This window comes from Tetrao urogallus (assembly GCF_951394365.1).
Source record: "Tetrao urogallus genome assembly, chromosome: 1".
Taxonomy (NCBI): Eukaryota; Metazoa; Chordata; class Aves; order Galliformes; family Phasianidae; genus Tetrao; species Tetrao urogallus.
In genome coordinates, this window is record NC_136813.1 from 52304527 (window position 1) to 52326991 (window position 22465).

At 36.5% G+C, this 22465-nt stretch overlaps 1 protein-coding gene across 2 annotated transcripts in view; it reads right to left on the minus strand.

Moving 5' to 3' along the window:
- The window catches only part of NALCN (sodium leak channel, non-selective), a gene marked incomplete at its 3' end in the record, with an annotated part of 199096 nt that overhangs the window by 12643 nt on the left and 163988 nt on the right, over positions 1–22465 (minus strand). For both annotated transcript variants that reach the window (XM_079539962.1, XM_079539961.1), the window contains 16 exons: positions 20601–20674; positions 16477–16578; positions 15971–16040; positions 14627–14718; positions 14359–14481; positions 12504–12560; positions 12024–12144; positions 11798–11929; positions 9871–10038; positions 8628–8732; positions 7918–8024; positions 6032–6152; positions 5848–5946; positions 3590–3683; positions 2950–3056; positions 2486–2560 (listed from right to left, as the gene is read on the minus strand). In XM_079539962.1, the coding sequence (XP_079396088.1) occupies positions 2486–2560; positions 2950–3056; positions 3590–3683; positions 5848–5946; positions 6032–6152; positions 7918–8024; positions 8628–8732; positions 9871–10038; positions 11798–11929; positions 12024–12144; positions 12504–12560; positions 14359–14481; positions 14627–14718; positions 15971–16040; positions 16477–16578; positions 20601–20674 (1647 nt within the window). The remainder of the gene's footprint in view (positions 1–2485; positions 2561–2949; positions 3057–3589; positions 3684–5847; positions 5947–6031; positions 6153–7917; positions 8025–8627; positions 8733–9870; positions 10039–11797; positions 11930–12023; positions 12145–12503; positions 12561–14358; positions 14482–14626; positions 14719–15970; positions 16041–16476; positions 16579–20600; positions 20675–22465) is intronic.

Sequence of the window (22465 nt, forward strand, 5' to 3'; positions counted from 1 at the left end):
CTTGTAGTTAATCATTATGAAGGTAAAAATGATTACACTGATAATATGTAGCTAAAGGAGGCATTAGTATGTTATATAGCTGTCCATAAAAGCTGCTAAATTCACAAAAGCATATGTGAACTCAAGAGTATAGTTGTGTTCTGCATCTCCTATATATCAAATTAATTAAAAAGCATTCCCATATTGCAAATATTCATTTCTTAAAGGAATGATCTGTACCCAGCACCATCTGTACTCAGAAGTGTATAAAAAAGAAAACTAAGAACAGTAAAGGCAGTACATTTCACAATGTTCCCAGTAAAAACTGCGGCAAAAGTGCTTGACATTTCCAAAATAGGTAACAGAAGTGCAGGCATGAAGCTTAAGAATAGATGCTGATAGGAAAGTCAGAAGTAACAGACACTGAGGTGGAGTGATGCAGGCACAGGGGATGCCAGAGTGTTTCTTGTACTCAATTCACATCAAACATCAAAGCAATTGAAGTGTTTCTACATAAAGGGAAAAACTGTCAGGTATTCATTACATGATTATTTTTTTTTTTCCATCCCAGCTTGCAATGCTGCCACTTTGCAGTATTCTTTAAACTTCTGCAAAACAAACTGTATATAAAGGGACAATAGGTTATAGGAAAAACCTGATTTTCCAATTAGTTTTCTTCAGTAGAATAGTTTCTGAAGCCTGATTACAGAGTAAAGAATAGAGCCTCTCAACCTCTAACTATCATTTGAAGTAGTACCTAAGAGTGTCTTGCCTCACCTCTCTCCAGTTAGCTGAGGTGCCCTGGCATATCAGAAATAGCTGTGTGGGGTTGGCAAAGACAACACATCACCTCCAAACATCCTTACTCTGCTGTAGCAGCTCAGGGAGGTAAGAGGAGGTCAGCTAACATACAGAGCAACTCTTGTTGATGCCCATCACTCCACATCTCACCTGATTAGAGTCACAGACAGAACACCCACCTCACCTACATTCAGGTGTTTATAATCTTGACCTGAATACCACTGCATGCAAATAAAAAAATCACATATCACTTTACTCTGTGATCATCAGTTCTGCAACAAAAGTGAGATCTCTTAAGTTTTTCCTATTCTTCTATACCACATACACAAAGGTTTAGGCCAGAATCAGGACTCCTTACACTGGACATGGGGCCATTAAGAAGGCAGAAAGGCCTGGTCTTCCTCAAGTATTAAGTCCATCATGGTAACAGACAATGCAGTATGCACAGCAGACCCCATAACATCACTTTGCTGCATTAGGGAAGATTCGGGGCACAAAGCTGCTTTCTAACTCCATGACCTGAGTGCACTCACAATGTGATAGCTTGCCTGTTGAGACAGTCCTGGCTCTGACAAAGTCCCTTTTAAAATCTAGAAGTGTATTTCTTTCCCTTGGCAGTTCAAAAGAAAAAGTATTTCTGAAGACATAGTTATTGGGTAAATTAAAATCAGTCTGTGTATGATACAAATCAAACTTTTCCATGTTTGCTGAATCTCTCAAGAGACACTGATTTCTCCTGGGTAGAGGAAAAAGAAGCAACAACATGGGCATATTCTATCTACAGCTGCTACAAGGTATTCGCTTCATTGCCTATTCATCACTGCTGGCAAAACCTATCACTGGAACATAGGAACTGTCATATTGGATTAGAGTGGTGGGAAATCTAGTTCACTATCCTGTCTATGATAGTGGTCAGTATCAGCTATTCAGCAGTGACTGAAAAGAAAAAATACTCAACAACAAACTTAGAATTCTGTACTAACCTACCCACAGAGGAAGAATCTTATTTAATGTTTAATGTGCTTTGCTACACTATGGATATTGTTATACAGAAAAAAAAAAAAAAAAAATAGAAAGAATTACAGAGTTTAAAATGCGTTTAAGTCCTTAGATTCCAGGCTTATAAAAACAGGTTATTTACAGTTGCAGAGTTGATTGTGATGACACATTTTTCACTTACCGCACAAGATTCAAATCTATTCAACAAAAGACAGACAATGCTGATATTTGACATAGCTTATTGAAAGGTATTACAATGAAATCATACCAACAACTGTGAGTGGTATGATGATGTCACAGCTACAGAATAGTGAGGGTTAACAATGCATCAAAAGTCTGGGCAAGATAAAATCAAACAAGAACTCTATCAGACAGGTATTATGTTGTACAGAATGAATTTGAGATGTTCTAAAACCAATAAAAATAAAAGCTTTCACTGGGTTCACCAAAAATACAAGCTGAAATGATCAGAGTTGAATGTGTATATACAAAAGGCCTCAGGCTCAAGATAGAAGAGCTGTATGACTGCAATAAATGAAAAGTTTACTTCTACAATATGTGTTTCAAGGCAAGCAATGTGAAGAATCCCAAGTGTGCATGTATTGAAATAAAAACCAGTGAAGAACAAGACAGCATTCCTAAAGCCAAAACAGAATATATACATACTGTTCTTAATCTCAAGAACTTATAAAATATATTACTTTACCTCAAGGACAAAAATGAAGGTGAAAACAACAGACATTGTTGCTAAAGGAACAGTCACTGGATCTGCAGCATCCCACTGAAATGCAAACAAAATCCGCTCACAGAAGAGTAGATGTTAAGCAGAAATAAATGTCTATTCAGTGGTTACTTTTATTAAAATATTTATTAATGAATAGATTTCACTTTAATATATATTCAGATAGGAATAGGTTGTGATGTATTCTCCTCTCATGGATTTACAGCTTAACTAGAAATTAAAATTAGTAGAGCAGACCACAAAAAGGCAGAAATTGACTCAGCTCCACAAATTACAATTAATCTACTGTGACCTATGCCAACTGTACCTAGCAATCATGTTTCACTATATTGATCACAGTAATGGCTCAACTGATCGTTAATTGGTGTTGGGAAATGTGCAACACACGCTGTAAGAATATAATAAAATGCTTAAAGAAACACAATTACCTTAACTGATAACAACACAGACTGGGCCAGAACAAGTACAGCGATAGTTCTCTTAAAAAATGGATGTTGAGTTATATCATACATCTTAGCTCTAAAGCCATCATTATCTGAAAAAGTACAAGGTAGAGGAAGAGAGTTAAAATTCACAGCAGTATTTTTCTCCATTTCTTGACTTATTTTCCATGTTCATTAGTGGCAACATAATCCTTGACCAGTTTTGAAATACATTTCTAATTTTCTGCTACAATTTCCCATATCAAATAGGGCTTCTGAAAATATAATTTCAAATACCCAACACCAGTGTTGCATGAAGGCTTTGGTACTTGTAGGGCTAGCACACCATTCAGCTGCTGTCAGGTTAATACATTCCATTCATATCATTAAAAGCCAAGTGCAAATATATTTCATTTAAGAATTCATTTTTTCATTAAGGCTTATCCTAAAACCATCGAAGTGCAACCTTTTTTGGGTTGATTTTAATAGCCTTATGCAGAGATATGTAGTTGGAGCCTGTTTCCACATTAACGTATGCGCAACCTCCTAGTGGCCTCACGATTACATTTTTAATTTGAATCTCAGACTCCTGGGGAATTACGAACACTGGGGCTCAACATGAATGAAATCAAAATATCTTTGATACCCGGACGAGGTGGGAGATGAAGAGGTTGTGCTATCTTCAGTCTGCTTTTCAGATCTTCCCATCGTCTCTGATCTACAGTCAGTAAAGCTGTCCCCTTAACAAGCAAAGAGAAGCATATAAATCTTTTGTCATATAAAAGCGAGAACGTTTAATGCTGTAAACAACATTCTCTTTGGTGTCTGAAATGAAGTTACATATTCAGCCCTCCTTAAATAACACGCTGCTTAGAGAAAGGAGTCAAAGTATCTACCTGCACTCAAGAGGATTTCTGGATGCATTAGCTGCCAGTTTCTGGGACTCAACCCAGCAGGCACAGTTGTTGCTCTTTGTAGCAGCAACCCAGAGCAGGCAGTGAGGCACTGCAGGAGGCCTTCCATTTGACTGAACATCATATGCCAGGAAGCACTGTTTTAAAGAGTGGTCGATTTTGACTGGACTTTGCTGCAGAAATTCCTGTGGCTCATCAGTGCTGCTGGAGTTTCTCAGGGAGCAAGCCCTCTAGGAACCTGCTGCAGCTCTCCACAGCTCTACTGTTTGGAGTATAATTGAAATAAAATAACAGTATACTGCGAATCTACAGGAGTTCTCCACATAAGAAGAGCTAGAAGAGGTGGGGAGACACCTTCAAGGCGGTGATGTTAGATGGTAATGATATGAAAAAAAAGAAAAAAGCGAAGCCCAAAGCAGAATTCAACATCATTCAGAATGACCCTTGAAACAAAATTGTACTCTCATCACTTCAGAGGACTGTAAAATTTCACAAAAATAGTACGGAATTGCAGGCACAAGAGAGATCTTCCCAGATTGACTGTTACAGCTCTTTTGCCTGGACACATGGTTGTCCTGTATTGGTGGTGGACCTGAAGCCGGCTGCGCTGCTAATAAGGTCAGTAAAGCTCCCTCTGAGGTGGATATAATCTTTTTATGGAGCTGCATCCCCAGATGTCACTTTAGGAGCAGATACTTTGAAACATAACACAGACAGAGCAGCAGATACTGGGATGCCTATTAGTTGTGTCTAAAACCATATTTATAAAAGCTTAAATTAAAAAGGCAAGTCGTTTATCCACATGAGTGAGTCTGTTTTACATTTTTGGAGAGTTTTCTTTACAAAGAAGAAAAAAGGTAACAAAAAAAAAAAAAAAGTAGAACTGTATAAATGGTGATGCCAAGGTGATCTGTTTATCAGAAACTACCAGTCCAACAGCTGAATCATTACTAAAGGCAATAAAGTACAGCTGGGTCTGTGAATGGGGCTCCAGCAGTGGGGCTACTGCTGGAGCAGTTGTACTTGCATTTTGACTTTAGTTCAAAACCATCAGAAATTTGAGTAAATCACATCTGAACACATGACACTCGGGAGTTGCAGCAAGAGATGCATCGGGCTGTGCAACAGAGGGACTATGAAGTACAGTAGCCATGATATGACCCAGATCAGAGGCCCTTGTAGTTCTCCCAGTCCATCATCTTTAGGGCAGAGGCTCCTACAGTTCACATAGAGTCACAGAATCACCAAGGTTGGAAAAGACCTCCAAGATCATCCAGTCCAACTGTCCACCTACCACCAATATTTTCCACACCAAACCGTATCTCTTAGTACAACATCTAAATGTTTCTTGAACACTTCCACAGATAGTGACTCAACAACCCTCCTGAGCAACCCATTCCAGTACCTGACCACCCTTTCAGAGAAGAAATTTTTTCAAACCTGAACCACCTCTCACACAACTTGAGGCCATTCCCTCTCATGCTATCACTAGCTACATGGGAGAAGAGGCTGACCCTCACCTCGCAACAGCATCCTTTCAGGTCACTGTGGAGAGTGATAAGATCTCTCTTGATCCTCCTCTTTTTCAGACTAAACAATCTTCCAGATCCCTCAGCCTAGTTGTAACACATACAAGCATTGCATGCCTTTTTACCAGCCACTGCATGTTTACCAACACCAAATTGAAACAGCAGGCTCTGGAACATTTGTAAATACTGTGTAATTTAGGTTCAGTCTTCAACTCTCAACATGCCTACACTAGAGACTTTTGGATGAGTGTGTAAGAGACTGCTATCATCTCAGGCATGAGTTTTGCAGCAAGTATGGATCAGGTATGCCTGAGGACATACTTGCAAGATTGCAGAAAGTAAGACCGCTAAGCTTGTCATAAAGGCAGTCTTACAACACCAGATGTAATAACAGTGTAATAACACATTTGGTACGCACTACAGAGCCAGTTCCATACATGATAAACCACCTCACTCAGTACCTTGTTTTCATTGAAATTAGCAATGACAACTCCAACGAAAAGAGTCAGTCCAATCATGCAGCCAAGGAATACAAACACATGAATATAGATTCCATGGATCTGCACAGAAGGAAAATATGATTAATTGTTAAAACAAATCTAAGTATGTGTTGCAAAATTCAAAGATTCTGCTGTGTTTCCTTACCGGCCCAACGCGATGAATAATAACATCTCTGACTTCTACCCATCCTTTTAATGAAAGCACTTCAAATAGTGCCAGCATTGCATTTCCCACATTATCAAAATTAAAATTCCGAGGATTTGCCCTGAAATGAAAATACAAATAGGTGCAAGCTCCAGTCATGAGGCCGTTCTATTTGCTATCCTTATTCTTTAGAGTCTAACATTTAAATATCTTGTGAAGTTGGTGCAAAAGACAGTCTCTGAAATATATAAAGTTGTCTCAAGAAATAAGAGAACAAGAGCTACAGCAATAAATATGGATTGCTTTGTTTTTCTTGATCGCCATCTATGTTTAGTTTCTGTATTCATAATCTGATTCACAGTAATTAAAATAATTAATCTATAACATGTTGCTGTGTCTTTTTGTTAATGAAGCAAAATACAACAGTCATGAAAAAAAGCATCTGATGTCGTTGGTCACATTCTCATAAACTTACCTGGAGAAGATCAAGCTCAAAGCCATATAAATGAATCAGACTTTTAAATCAATGAGATCACTTAGCAAATATTATTCATTATTTTATTATCCCAAGGTGTAAAGCAAAACTTAATGAGAGGAAATCACATCTTGGCTTTCCCATATCATATATTCTGATTTCTTCTATTATTTGAGATTCCAGCTGAATGTTAAAAGTACATTCTTTGAGCTAGGTCTCTGCAGTCTGAGACCTAACTAATCTTCAACAATTTATACAGGGAAATAGTTGGACTCCAGAAGAACTGATGAGTGGTGGGTCATTCTGAAAATCTGAACGGTCAGTGAAAAATATTGCTCTCAGATGCTGCTTCATACTTGTTTTTATGTATCTTATTCTCATTTACTGTGGCTCTTACGTGTTGTTAATCTCATGAAAATTTGGCCAAGCAGAGCTAAACAGGTGGCACAAATGTCCTCGAGGTAAAATATATTTCTACAATAACAAAATATTCCCCAAAGTTTACAGTTATGCTGATGAAGACATTTTTTGCTTATTTCTGGATCAAGCTAAAGTAGAATGAATTTGCTTACTTGAGGAAGAATTTGTCTGCAGCAAACAGAATCAGACTTCTACAGATGTCAGAGTTTCACTGCCTGAATCACAGCATATTATTTTGTTAGTAGGATGTCTCTGAATCTGTCACTGCTGGTATTTTCTTTGCCCACACATACAGTCAATTAAAATAGTTGTTGGTGTTTAGCTGATTTTGCAAAATGTCAACCAACTTAAAATATAAACAATTAAAGAGGGTTTTTTTGCCTGTTCAGGTGTTAAAAAATATTAAAATACTTAATCAGAATATTAATAATAAATATATTATTAGCTCTTAAATAATTATTACTGCACTACTCTGCCAGATAGACCGCATGCATTTCCTACAGGGAACAGAGGAGGTAGTTGGTAGATGGTGTAGCTGAGGGCCATAGAAGAGGTTTTAAGTATGATTTGTTCACTAGTTTTAGTGACTATTTATAGGCATGTTGATTTCTACTTATTTTTATTCACAGGTTTTCCTATTAAATCATAGGCTCTGTTATTAAGTAATAGCTTCCAGTGTGTCTTAATAGCATCACCAACTACACTGAAGTTACAGTCTTGCTTCAAACCAGTAATCATATGTCAAAATCCTGGATTCACTAACCATTTTTTTTCTTTCTTTCTGTTTTACAAATAGAACATCAGGCTAACACTGGTAAAATTTTGTATGCCTGACTTATTACTAAATATACCAGAATTCTTACCTGCACTTAGTATTACTTACATATACTAAGACCCCTCCACCAGCAGTATAATGTCATGAGAGTGGAGACATATTCCACATCAACAACTGAGTGTTTGAAGAAAGACAGGTCAAAGTGTAGCAACTCACCAGACTCGTGGCACCCAAAATCCAGGCTTTTTTTCTCCGGGTCTTAGCTTTAAATTGAGATTTTTGGAAACACTTACATTTATTCTGAAGATGCCATGACAATCTTCCTATAGTAAAAGAAACCACATCTTGAGATTAAATAATGGTCTGTGCAAGAGCCTAGAATGCCAGTATAAAGAATGCACTTGCCATAATAGGAAATTACGAGTTGTCAGGTCTAGAGTTCATAGACATGGTTCTTTACCCAAAATAAAATGCAGGCTAGGAATAATAATAATAAAAAAAACCCAAACACAAAAAACACCTTCCTTCTCCCAGGATTGAGAGTGCTCATCATGTTGCAAAATTATCTAGCCTTTCACCTCTTTACTAAAGGCCACTGAATTCTTTAAGTGATGATGATATTTCACCTTAGGAATGCAAAGGCATCATGGATAATTCCATGTGATGTAGGGTATTTGAATGAATTTCAGAGCTTTTTCAGACATCCCCTATATCTGGAATTGCTTTCCTTTTTGATGTGAAAACCCTATCTTACCCTCATCGCCTTATTCCTTTAATACCTTTCCCAGTCTTAACCTGCATTGGAAAACGAAAGTGCCCGAGATCTCCATCACTCATATGAAAGTTCTGATTGCCCCACTTGCTTTCCCTGGCAGGCTGAAATGGCAGAGCATACTGTTATTTTGAAGAAGGAATGCAGTTCTTACCCTAGAGATTATGTGAGGATCGTTGCATTTAGCCAGTTTTCCAGCAAATAGCTGCACTCCAAAGCTTGCAAAAACAAGCATTAATGTCAGCAAAAGAATAGAAACCTGTAAAGATGAAATTAGACTTGAGAAAGGGGGTCAGATCCTTCTGCGCAATGCAGAGAGGATCATTTCATTGCACAAGCCTTCAGATAAGGCTTTCAAGATGTTACTTTAAGTTCTTATCCAGTAACCAGGTGTTGTGTGATTAACATTATTAATATAACATCTAAGAATTGTAGATAAGGATCAAAGCTTTCTTGCACTGAGTACAATCTAGCTAAATTCTGCACACAGAAGAATTTCCATTTGCTTTATAGAGAAATCTTCAAGTACTTAAAATATGTGCATCTTTTGCTTTGCTGAATCAGGCTTTACTAATTAATCCGAGTAAGTAATTGTTAGTTAGTTAGTTCCAGGATAGTTACAATAATGTCATGCATGAGCAAATAATGACGCAAATGTTTTTAAGAGGATACATCACCTGCTTTTTGTCCTTGCTCTACTACTAACTGATTGCAAATATTTGGGAGCTTATCTCTTTATAACAACACAGCACTCTGTTCTGGAATAAAGTGTCTGCTTTTCAGACTGACACATATCAGTCAGGGAAAGTTGGGTCCCAAGACAATGGATTTTATTCTGAACAGGCAATCACAGACTCTGTTATTATTATTACTATTACTATAAATGCATATTGATTATTATTTGGATTGTTTTAAAAACAGCAATGACAGCAATAGTCTTGAGATCCAGCAGCTGTATTGTTTCTGCTTGCCTTTCAAAAAATTTGGAGACAGAGACTTTCAGTTCAGAAATCAGTTTGCCTTCTTTTCTTGAAGAGCTGCCATATCCTAATTTTCACCATTTTTCCTCAATCAAAACACTGAATAAAGGATAGATTTTCATTCAGTAGTCTTTTTTTTATGTAATTGTGGCCAAATATAGACTGAAAAAAAAGTAATATTGCTGAAAAAAACAACAACCAGTAGCATTGAAAAAAGGATGATTACAGCAGTGTTATTTAGCATAAATGAAAATGAGCTAGTTATATTCCTGATTTTTGAATTGCTCTGTGGTCATCTGCAGCTAGTGTGAGAAGTAAACATACAGCAGTGGAGAAAATTACCACAAACAATACAGAAAAATGGCATCTTCTTACTCCTATATTTGATTTTTAACAAGAAAAATAACCTATACATACCAAAAAGATTTCCTTAAAGCCACTAAACAGCTCTCGTACAACTTTCCTCATCTGAGGAACCAATTTGAATATTCGAAGAGGTCGGAGGCAACGGAGCACCATTAAGAGCTGAGCTCCAGATTTGGCAGGGACATTCTGAGGCATCCAGCACAGGAATATCAAACTTACCTTGAAGAGATAGAGAAGAAAAGACAAAGAAGAATTATGATTATAGAGTTTTATCTGACATAAAAAGAGCACAGGAGATCAATAATGCTTCTCTTCCTTAAAATTAAGGGGAAGATTAAGAAAGAAATGACTAATTTAGAAAGAGGACTTGGATCTCCTGTACCTTATCTGATTGTCTAACTAATGGGCATCAGCCTCAGCCCGTCTTTCCCTTTGACTCAAAATCTATTTTATTCTATTTGGCAGATTGAATAGTTCCCAGTGAGGAAATCAAATTGGCTGATTCAGAGTAGGGACGTGAACTCTTTTCTTGGACCAGGCAGTATAATATCTTTCTCCTCTTCTTGTTTCAGAGACTCTCCTGAAACCGAGACACTCTCATCCAGAACAGGTGTTAATGTTATCCTCACCAGTTCTTCCCACTACTTTATTACAAGTATAGATAGCATTGTCACTATGCTGTTTTACCATACAAATACTGCATATTTCAAAGTGTTTTCTGTTAGTGCACCTACATCTTGTAACCTGAACAATCTTTGACAGATAGCAATTTATTAGAAAGTCTGTTAATTATTTCTGATTTTTGAGAAATATAAGGCCATTGTAATCTATAGAGGGACAGAGACAAGAGTGCTATAAACAATAAGTGCCTAAAAAACGGAGGATCAGTCTGATACCACAAATATGATTTAACATGTAGTTTGATTTGTCAAAAACAACTGCAGCTGTTTTAAAAGACAACTGTCCTAACAAGATTCGCCAGTGCTTCTGACTTTCTTTTATACTGCTTTAAAATCACAAGCATGTTCAGAATAACCAAGGTTGACCACCTAAATTTTCCTTCAGACAAGCAGAAGATGCACAGGGATTTCAGAAGACTAGTTCACTCAATGATCATGCATACTGCAATGAGAGCTTTGCAGAAGTACGAACATTTGTATTTATGGTAACAATGGAGTCTTCGATACAAATTGATCGTGACAAATTTTATGCAGCACATCTGTCTGGTGGATTAATCTCTGAAAGATTTAATCTAAACCCATCAAAGCAATTTTACTTAGTAATTTCTTCAGCTATAAAATATTTCATACTGTATTATGCCGCACGATGGTTTTGACACATTTGCTGCTATTTATTGTCATAAGTGAAGAGGAAATGGAATCCCTTCTCTTACAATGAGAGGAATGCAAGAAATTTCCAGAGAACAATGAAAACAGTAGAAATACTTTTTTCTTTAGGACCATTTTTGATGCAAATGCAACACAAAGACGTTGCTTTGCTTGCCTTCTGCTACAGTAAAACCAGCAACCAAGATGTGTCCTTTCGTCAAATGGCAGAGGCTTTTAAACATTTTTCATAACAGTAGAAGAATTGTCAAGAGGAGTGGAAGCAACGAGTGACAAAGAAACAGACAAAACAATGATTCTCTGCATAAAAATGCTAAAGCAAGGTCAGATATTCTGGGGTCACTTTAGTATGCAAATAAGATCTGATCGACAAACAAACACTTAGAAGGGATTGTATAATCTAAAACCTACATTAAGTTATCAGGCTCTTATCACATCTGTATATTTTTAGATGTCTGAACACATAACTGGCAGTACTGCATGTGGATAAAGTTGTGTTTATACAGAAAGTATACTAGTGCACTTGGATCAGGTTGCTGAGCCAAACCTTATTACCCTCCCAAATATTTATCTATCCAAAGATAACAAAATTAAGAGTGCTACAGAAAACTCCCATAAATATAAAAACTTACAAGATATATAAATATGTCCATCACTCCTCCAAAATCTCTAATTACAGCTGTTGGTGTAAAAAACAGGCCATCTGCCATAATCTTCAGATTAAGCTCAATGCTCATGAATATTACAAAAACATATTCAGCAATCTGAAAATCAAAGCAGAGAACATTTAGCAACAGGGAGTGGAGAATCGCAGGGTGGATGTACTTCATTAAAGGCAACGAGATTCAATATCAGTACCTGGAGTGTTGGAGCATGCATAACTCTTCTAAAAGGGGATTCAAACATCATGGAAATGCAGGAACATATAGTAACAATGATCATGACCCAGTCCAGGTAGGTAACCAAACCCAGCAGGTCACTGTGAACAACACATAAGGATAACTATTACAGAAAGATTGAGTACTATGCCATTTGTATTGTGGCTACAACACAGTTAAGCACTTATTAATGAAAAATAAATTGAACTGAGAAATGTCAAAGATTTAATTGTTACAGAAATGCATAGTAGAGCTAGTGAGATTACAAGCAAGTAAGGAAGAAGAAAAGCCTGACTTAAAAACAAAATCCTCTTTCTATTCATTCTCCCATAAAAATCCCTGGAAAGAAAATCTGTTTCTGGGAAAAAAATTATGCAAGTGCATGCACACATACGCATGTGCTCACACACTTATACTGCAAGCTTATGCGACCAAGCAAAGTTACTTTTATTGTGCTTACTAAAGCTGATGGTATTTGGTATTTTTCACAGCTCCAGTAACAGGATCTGTTTTAGAACTATAAAAACAAACAAAAAAAAACAAAAAAAAAAAACAAAAAAAAAAAAACAAAAAACAAAAAAAAAAAAGAAGAAGAAAAGACATAGTCATTTACATCGTATTTTTGTCACCATTATCATTACACCATACATCTATCACCTCAATGCAATTCATGACCGAAGTGAAGTATATATGTGTTATTTTGGTTTAATTTCAGACGTCTGTGTTATAACATCAATACAGCTGTGTAGTACTTCGTGGCCTACCTATAATTTCCCTAACAATTCCTTGGATGGTTAGTTTTTTGCGTCTTGCTTTTGTAAAGGACTTAATTTTATGTCTTGGTTGTGGGTGACTTGCTACTGAATTTTATATTGCAAAAAGCTTTCTCGAGTTCTTTTCTTTTACCTCAGAAACCAGATCATTATCTTCAACCAACACAAAGTTCATTTCACAAGCTTTATTTCCTTCTTTACTTGTTCTATCATTTTCTGATGAATATTTTGTACTACCCACACCTGATTTTTCCTGTGAAATTGTCTTTCTTTCTCTACAGTATGCAAACAGCAATTAGGCAGTGAGACAGGCTTCCATGCTCTGGATCCAATAAGCATGTATCCAGGTGATGCAGTGTAAGATCCTGCTCCAGCAATTATTAAGGTCTTTTATATAAAGCAGAATGACTTCAGCAGGAGAATCCTTCCCAAGAATCCTATCCACTCTTTCCCAGTGGTTAAGGACACTTTTTACATACCTTTCAAATCCTTATAGCAAATCATGCAGAGAAAGGATCTGCACTGAGGAATCCTACATCCCAAGCGAGGGCTCTAGTCATTGGGATGTGAAATTGCCATCACTTCCTCACTGAGCTTAAAGTGAAAAAAGGACTGACCTGACTTGAGGCATTACTGCAACAGGAGATTTCATGGTTATGAACTGCAAGAAAGCAAGATGCATACAAGGAGAACAAGTTGCATCCTCCACAGTCCAGGATCAGCCACTTATATCCTTCAGTATTCATAATACACATTTTGGTGTTTTTTCACTGGACCCACTTATTTTTATGCCCTCTTAAGCTCATACCTTGTTCCCATATTGCATACAGCAGCATTCCTCAGCCTTTTTAGTAAAAAAATGCTGTATCCTATCCTATTTGAAAAGATCTCTATGAATATGCTGCTTGGCAAGCTGGCTGAGGATAAATATGAAGTAGGCACACTTTAAATGAATGAAAAATAACTGTTCAACAACACCAGTTTTACTCTTGTAATGATAATGTAAATTAAACTGCTATTGACATAAATGTTTTGTTACCCTTGTGTAATCACAATGCTAGACAGCACTGACATACGTTTCAGAATCGGATGGGAATATATGTTTATGTGTTTTATTTTGCTTCTGTAATTTGAAACTGCTTCATGAGAAAGTGGATCACAATCAAGTTAGCAATTACAGAGTAAACCTAGACACCTAATGCAAGGATATATTTTTATGTAAGTGGCAGAACACTTCAATAAGAATGTTGTAAAACTGATTATCTAACCTTCCTTTTCTACCTAAAAGTAATTTGTTGAAGCATACAGAGAGAAATCTATAGCCAAGCGCGCACTGAAAAGCACGCCTTCCACATTCCAAGCTTGTGAGTCATCCTCTGTCTGAGACTGTGGGCTGGAAAGATGGTGTGTATTGAGCCCAAAATAAGGGTGCCAGCCATAGACAGAGGTTTAAAAGAAGGTGGTTTTATACCATGCTATCCCTTCGGAGAATGTGAAAGCAAACACCTGTCTGAATCAACAGCTGATACAACATAAACTTACGCGTTAAAGCGAGCTCTTACAACCACTCTGCAGAAATTCCTGAACCTGTGCTCACGACCAACTATGAAAAGTGGTTTGTCAAAATATGGGTGATTCTCTCTCAGCTCCTCCTCTTGGACTTTCCTTTTAAAAGATAGAAGGTAAATTATTATGTGATATGCATTATACCTGCCAAAAATCTCTCATTCTTTTTCTTTGCACTTTTCCCTTCGTATAGAGAATATTTAATACAGAAAAGTGTGCATTTATACTTTTCATTTTTAAATACCTTTTCATTTCAGCTTGTTCTTTCTTTTCTTGGATCATCTTTATCTCACTGTCTTCTCTTTGTGCATTTCTGTATCTCACAGTGTTGGAATGCTAGAAGGGAAGCAGTCTTTTTTGAATGAGGTCCGCGTGTCATTTTTTAATGTTTCAGATGAAAGCAAGATATGGTATTTTACATGGAAATATTCAAATGAAAACCTTTCTTTCCAAACACTGCATGTTAACTCAGTCAAGCATATTTGTATAGTATTTTCTATCTACAATAGGGTTGGTTTTATATTCAGCAAGGTTAATTTCAGTTTTAATGTCATGTGTGAAGTACTATTCAATGCAACTTTTAATATGAAAAGCAAAGGTCCCATAAGCTCAGTTGCTATATCCAAATGCCACTGAAGGACTAGGAGTCAGAAAAAAAAAAAAAGGCTTTAGGCATACTTTCAGTTTCTAAAATCTACTGTATGTACTGCTTGGCAAAACGGAGGAGGACAGTGAGTTGTGCACAGCATACAGGTAGTGACTGCACAGACATATGAAGAGAGGAGGCTAAGTGAAGAAAAATGTCTGAACTCATCCAGTGGAGATTACAATATATATTGCTGTTCAGAGTTCAGTGAGACTTTGGAGCACTTCTGAAAGGGTAATATCAGCTGTTACCCTTACTATCAGTCATAGTGTACTTGATATATGTTGCCCACAGTTTCTTTCTTCCGTCATGCAAAGTAGTTCAGAAATTCCTTCTTAAGCAGTTGTTTTCAAATATGAAGTGCATTGAGAAAATGGCTGCCACAGTTGGAAATGGAGGGACTAAAATCTCCCCTTGACATAAAATTACAAATCTGCAGAAATGAAGATGTGCTTGACTGCATGAAACTATACCACAGCAAAATCTGTGAGCAAAATATGTGACTACCATTCCCTCTTCTAGTTTTTATCCTTTTGTCTGGCAGTTTTCATGTTTGAAAAATACTGTTAAACTTCCACTGGAATTTTGAAGTGCTGTTTCACCAGCTGGAGTTATTTTTGTAATTCTAGAGTAAGGTCTTTTGAGGTGTCCTGTGTAGCAATTTTTGTTTTCCTAATAGAGTGTCTACAGCTTCAGGATATCAATTTCAGAAAGTGCTTCAAAACCAGTAAGTTTATCAGTGATATATCTATGCCAACAAATTGTTTTGAGAAATAATTCTAATGCAATTATAATATTTGTTTTATGATTTCAAGATTTCAAAAGACAAATTGTAATCAAGACCATAGACAGACATTAGCTTTACACAAGCATTCATTATTTAGTACATATTCCTATTTTTTATACTCCCAAATTGAAACCATCTTTTTTATGAGGACTTACATCTTGAGTCAAGGTTTCAAGAGATTTTCCTCTACTGATTCGCTGGCTGTTGGAACCATGTCTTAGCGATCTGAAATAATCATAATCAATTTAACAATATATCTCAAGATGAAATTTTGACCTTTACTGGGTGGCCATTATAAAGTACTGTTTTCCAGCCATACATTATCTCAAATTCATATCATTTTTTTCTCACTTACATCAGAAGCTTATATGTTCTTCAATTGTTTTCAATCCGGTCTAACATAAGTCAATTTCTTTCCTTCTGATCTTTAAATTGATAGCTTTGTAGTCAGCAAAGGAAATGGCATTTGAAATAAAAAGGCTCTCTTTCCATTTATACACTACAATGAATTTCATCATGGTTATAGTGAAGAATGAAGAACTCAACTCTTTGCAGAAGTAAGTAATTTTAGTTTTACGCATACCTGGTATTGCTCAAATTTAACTCTGTACATTGCCTTCACTTCAAGATCATTTTTAAACCATCCTTTCTGCCCACTTACCTGCGTTCTTGTCGTATGTGATGCTGGACACTAAGTATTGACCTTTCCTTTGCAGGCTGCCCCTCAAAGGACCCACTCAGCATGCGTTGTCTAGTGCAGGCCCTACAAAGAAATATGTTAATAAAGGCATACCACTTTCAGTATAAGTGATAAGTTCTGAGGTAGTGCATTCAGACAAGTCAGCCTGGTTACCTGGTAGCTAAGTGAAGGATTTAACAGATAATGACAATAAAGCAGCAAAATACTTTCCATGAAAAGGTGTTATTTCCAAAATAAGTGTCCCAACTCTGCAACATAACCAGTCATTTGATAAACCTTCTTCACATCCTGTCATCTTTGAGAGCATTTTCAGTTTGCCATAGAATTTATGTCTTCTATAGTCTTCATTCATTGAGTGTGAAAAGAGTCATCTGTAACATCAGCTCTTCAGCAGTAGGGAGGGAAAGTACAAGTGCAGCTGTCATTTTAGAGTATCTCCCTTTCAGAGCTGTGCTTGGCACATTTTTACATACTCAAGACTTACAGCATATCTTTGAGTGCAACCAAATATTCGTTGAAATGAAATGCTATGCATTGCTGATAACCTGTAATACGAAAAACCTTCCTTTCCAGGAAGGTATTTCAGCATTTTGTTATGTGCCTTGTTGTTTTTGTTGTTGTTGTTTGTTTGCTTTTTCCCCACCATTCATTTGCTGAATTTTCATTTGCTTTTAATGCATTTTGGCTGACACATATCGTACACTACCTTGTCAGAAATCAGCACTTCATTCAGAGACCTGGTTAGTAAGCATGCTATAGCTAAACGGCATGCATTTCTTTTGCTGGCTACAGGATTTGCATAAGGAAAAGAAATATTTTCATTAAAAGGCAGCAGAAAGAACTCTGATGGCTGGGAAATAAAATTCCATCCTTGGAAAAATATTTTCACTTTTCCGGGACACTGTGATTTTACATTAACATAACTTAGAGCTCATTTTGTGCTATGCAAGTGATCTAGAGAAACTCACACAAGACCCAGCTGGTGCTTTTTCAGGCTTTTTAATGAACTGAATCTTGTTTTGTTGTTTTATTGTTTTTTTTTTTGTTTTTTTTTTGGAAAACAAACAAACAAAAAAATCTACATGATATTAGAGTAACCATTCTGTTCACTAGTCTAAGACTGGATAAATGCTCTTGATAGCATAGCACGATGATGCTTGATGGCAAAAGGCTTCCCATGTTATTTATATAGTATGACTTTCTCTTTTATTCCTTTCTCCTATTTTTACTTCTTTTGAATTAAAACACATAAATAAAAAGTGTATGGATCCAAATGAGATCTGGATCAAAAATGAGAAGCTTACAATGTCTATCAATGTCATCAAGTGCAATCGTACTATCACACTATAAAAATACATTGTACTACACTCATTACAGAATTTTGTATTCTCACTGTCATTTGTGCCTTGCTGTTACAGCATTCCATCTAACCAGTTATTTCCTTTGGATTACAGAATACTTGATAGAATCAGCAGAGAAGAAGGAATGTCGCGGAGTCAACATTCATTATCACCTCTCTCAAAGTAGGATCTATTGTGTCTATACTGTGAGAAGTAGATGTTTGGCAAACTTGCTTTTCAGTATTTACAGTGTAAAAGCTTTCATAGCTCCCTAAATATATCAGAGTGATTTATAATACAGTGGATCTACCACTTGGCACAAAACCATAAATCAGAGTAACTTCTTACCAATGGATACCTGCCAGCATTTCTTTTTTGTTAGTGTTTACAGGAGACAGGTGAAATCCTGTGATGCTCCGTGCTTGTGGAAATTTCAGAAGGTAGTGACTAAGTTTGGATTTTGCTCCTGATGACAATAATCATCATCTGAACTTAACTACTTTATTCGTTCTGAGGAACGCATCGTATCAAAGCCTAGCGGTAAGGAAGAAAGAAGCCACAATATGAAAGTAACTAAGCACTGGCACAGGCTGCCCAGAGGCTATGGGGTCTCCTCCCTGCAGCTTTCCAGAAGCTGCCTGGCCATAGGCCTGGGCACCCTGCTCTGGGTGGTGCTGCTGGAGCAGGGGCTGGGACACGGGGACACAGAGGGCCCTGCCCGCCTCCGCCAGACTGCTGAAAGCTTTAGTAGACAACAGAATAAATATTATTCATTTCTATTTCTCTGGATGAAATTAAAGACTGCCTCTTTGTAAATGACTTTCATGCAGCCCTATAAAGCACTACAAGATGTATGATTCCACATTTTGCTTATGTGACAGAAGTTTCTTCATTTTCTCTGTGTTCCTCAAAAATCCGTCAGTGATGACTCAGGAAGTAGATGGAAAAGCACAATAAATGTAGATTAAATTATCACATTCAATAGATTACTTTAATCTATTATTTTATTTTCAACTAATAATTTAAAATATTCTTATTCTGCCTTTGAAATTTTTGTTCAGAGAAGAATCGATGAGAAGTCCTCTTTGTTACAAAGACCTGGCCTGAGGGACCAAATGCAAGTCAGTGGGATTGAAATTGCAGGGACTGTTTTCCAATTATGTCCTGGAACCTCGAGAACCTTGATAAATTGAAACAAAGATTCATCTGGATTCTCTTCCCACTCTGCTTCGGACTTTTCCAGAAAAGGAAAAAGTTCAGGGCTGATGGATGAATTCAGGAAAACAAAACAAAACAAAAAACCAAACCAAGAAACACAAAGAAAACCCTACATACATATTTATATAAATAACTAAGAATACATTTTTAAAAAGTGAGGTATTCTCTCTGTCCTTATGTTTTCTATGTGTTATAGTGTACAGAAAAACGTTAAAGCGACTTGACATTTTTGTAACTCTATGGGCATTGGTAATATTTGGTAATATTATATTTGTAATTTGTATTGGTAATTTGGTAATATTATATTTTATAATATAACAAGGAAATTAATTGCAAATGCTTTACTAAAACACTGGCAAGAAATCTGTCTCTCGAATAATTTTAAGGATTTTTGTTTAATTCAAATAATCCTCTTATCTATCCATAACAGTAATGCTTGCAAAAATCAAGATATATTTGTGTAGTTGAAGTGCCCTAAATTTTATTTAAAAGGAATACTTAGGTCTTTTATTTATATTTCTCAGTAATATTTTGACAGAGAGCATTCACTGGAATTAGTAATTGTGTTTCATAAGAATGTGTTTAAAGACAGACAAAGTTGCACATTAACTTCCACAGTTCTATCTGTGCAGTATTCTTACAGAGTATTAAAAAGACCTAATAAGCTGTGATATTGCTTAAATAGCATGCAAATCCAAGGAATATTCCAAGCAATTTGAAAAGATGCTGAACTCCTATTGCACCATTTCTTATAAAACTTTGCCCTACAACATTTAATCCTGCAGCTGTACTTCTCAAATGAATTATTAATACTTATACTAATTATTTCCTCAGGACTAGTCATTGATAACACTCTAAAAATGCACCTGCTTTGGTGACGATGTAAATATGAAGTCAAAGTGATCTATAATCTGTTGGCATTGCTGATGCACATTATATCCACAATAATCACTCCAATGTAAAACTGACAGTGGCATGAAAATCTGCAGCATAGCATTACTCAAACAGGTCTTGTAGACTTGGGTATATATTGCTTGCTTGCAGTAGTGAGTACTTACTTTAAGCAGAGTACCAAAATGAGCAATTATTATCAAAACATCAGGAACCCCTTCTAGAGAAGTCACACTTCTGGAGTCTTTGTCACTGTACATTTCCTACTTGGAAGATGATTGCCTGTAGTCTGTGCTTTCAAGCATACAATCTCCATGAATATTTATTCGCACAACTATGTAAGAACTAGGCTGGAATTCCCTAGATAAAGTCAGTCTGTTTACATGGAGTTATTTTTGGGTTAATTTTGATGGGAGAAGTGAAAACAGTTGAAACAGAATCTTTCTACACAGCACAGAATTCAAATACATATTGAAGAACCTCTCTCTCACTGCTCTTTTAGCGTGCGATGTACCCAAAGAACAATTTATCTTTGATAACGAAGGTAACAGACATACTACAACAGGATAGACTACTATTAATATTACACCTGCAGTAACATTGATGAAAAACAAAGTCACAAGGCACTGACATTACCTTAGGATTTTATTGATTGCTGCCTCTTTTTCCAGGAGATTTCTTGCTCTGATGCTGAAAACAGATTTACGGAGCTATAAAGACAAGGAAAAAAAAAGTATGTTTTAATTATCATAAAATAAAGCATGCACATTGATAGACCAATGAAACATAGCACTGAGAATACTTAAAATTAAACAAATATTTCTCCATAATACAGATATTTTTCACAGCTTGTGTCCCTGATGTTATTTGCCTGGAAACCAATGCTAGAAAAAGATGAAAACTTGCTGAGCAAGTTTATTGACTGCATAAAGTCCTATCCTTATCTCGCAGCCTTGGGTGTTCTTGACCCAGTTCTGGTACAAAGAAGCAGATAAGTTTTGATTAGCACTAATATTATTCCCTTTACTACAGATTTATTTTCTCCCCCAGCTGGCCAACTAACATCTTTGTCATTGTTACACCTCTCCTGATCCAATTTTAAGCATATTCTTGAAAAAGCTATTCAACACTTCCTTAATATTAAATGAAAAGTCTGGCTTACAAGAAAAAACATTTTCTTGTAACTTTATTCCCTCCTCCAAAATGGAGGAGTTGAGGAGCTTCACCTACAATGAGCAGAAAGCCTGTAGCACTTTATAAGAATTAACTCTGCCAGCTGTTTGGAGATCATTATCTTAAAGAAAACGTTAGAGAGATTTAAGAGCTGTTTTTTTTTTTTTGTTTTTTTTTTTTTTAAGTCCATTTGAAATGGGCATTTATTTAAAGCTATTTATTATAAATAATGGACTAGTCTAATTGATGTGTGTCTTCAGGATTCATTACTCACAGACTTGAGATTATTTACAGATGTATTAATTACAGATTTCTGAAAAGCTACCACAAACCCAAAGTCACTCAACAACAATTTTGCTAGAATTCTTCTCAAGACTTAGATCAAACTCTGATTCACAGGAAGATATCTCCCTGTAAGGAAAAACAGAAGCCTAGAAAATATCTTAAAACTTACTTCCTTGACTTCTCTTAACAAAATAGCTATTGTTTTTAGGCCCCACTTGTAATGGCCAGTTAATTGTTCTGTAGATGTGAATCTTTCATATATTAAAATATATTTCCAAGGGCTTAAAATCATTTATAAGACTTAAAAGTATGGTACCTTACTGTGTGTTCAAATATATCTTGCACTATGAAAAGCAATGGCAACTCTTTCACATCTTTATTTTTTCTAACGTCAGTGATTAGCAACTGGCATCTCAGAGAACTATTTCGTTTTTCTTGCATCAGGATTGGAAAAAAAAATCCAAACACCAATAGTACCTATCATTTTGCAAGGTGTTAGTTGTTATTATTTTTTTTAAGGTCTACATTAAACTTATGGGGATAAGGCCACGAAGATGGTGAAGGGCCTGGACCATCTCTCCTATGAGGAAAGGCTGAGTGAACTGGGTCTGTTCAGCCTTGAGAAGAGAAGACTGAGAGGGGACCTGATCCAGGTCTATAAATATCTAAGGTGTGGGGGGCAGAATGGCGAGGCCGGACTCTTTTCAGTGGTGAGTGGAGACAGGACAAGGGGAAACGGCTGGAAACTGCAGCACAGGAAGTTCCGCACAAATGTGCACAAGAACTTCTTTACAGTGAGGTGACGGAGCACTGGAACAGGCTGCCCAGGGAGGTGGTGGAGTCTCCTTCTCTGGAGATGTTCAAGACCTGCCTGGATGCCTACCTGTGTGACCTGGTGTAGGGAACCTGCTTTGGCAGGGGGGTTGGACTTGATGATCTCTGGAGGTCCCTTCCAACCCCTACAATTCTGTGATTCTGTGATTCTGTGATTCTTTTAGATGTTTAAAATAGATGTAAAAACACTTTGGCATTAAGCGAGTGGC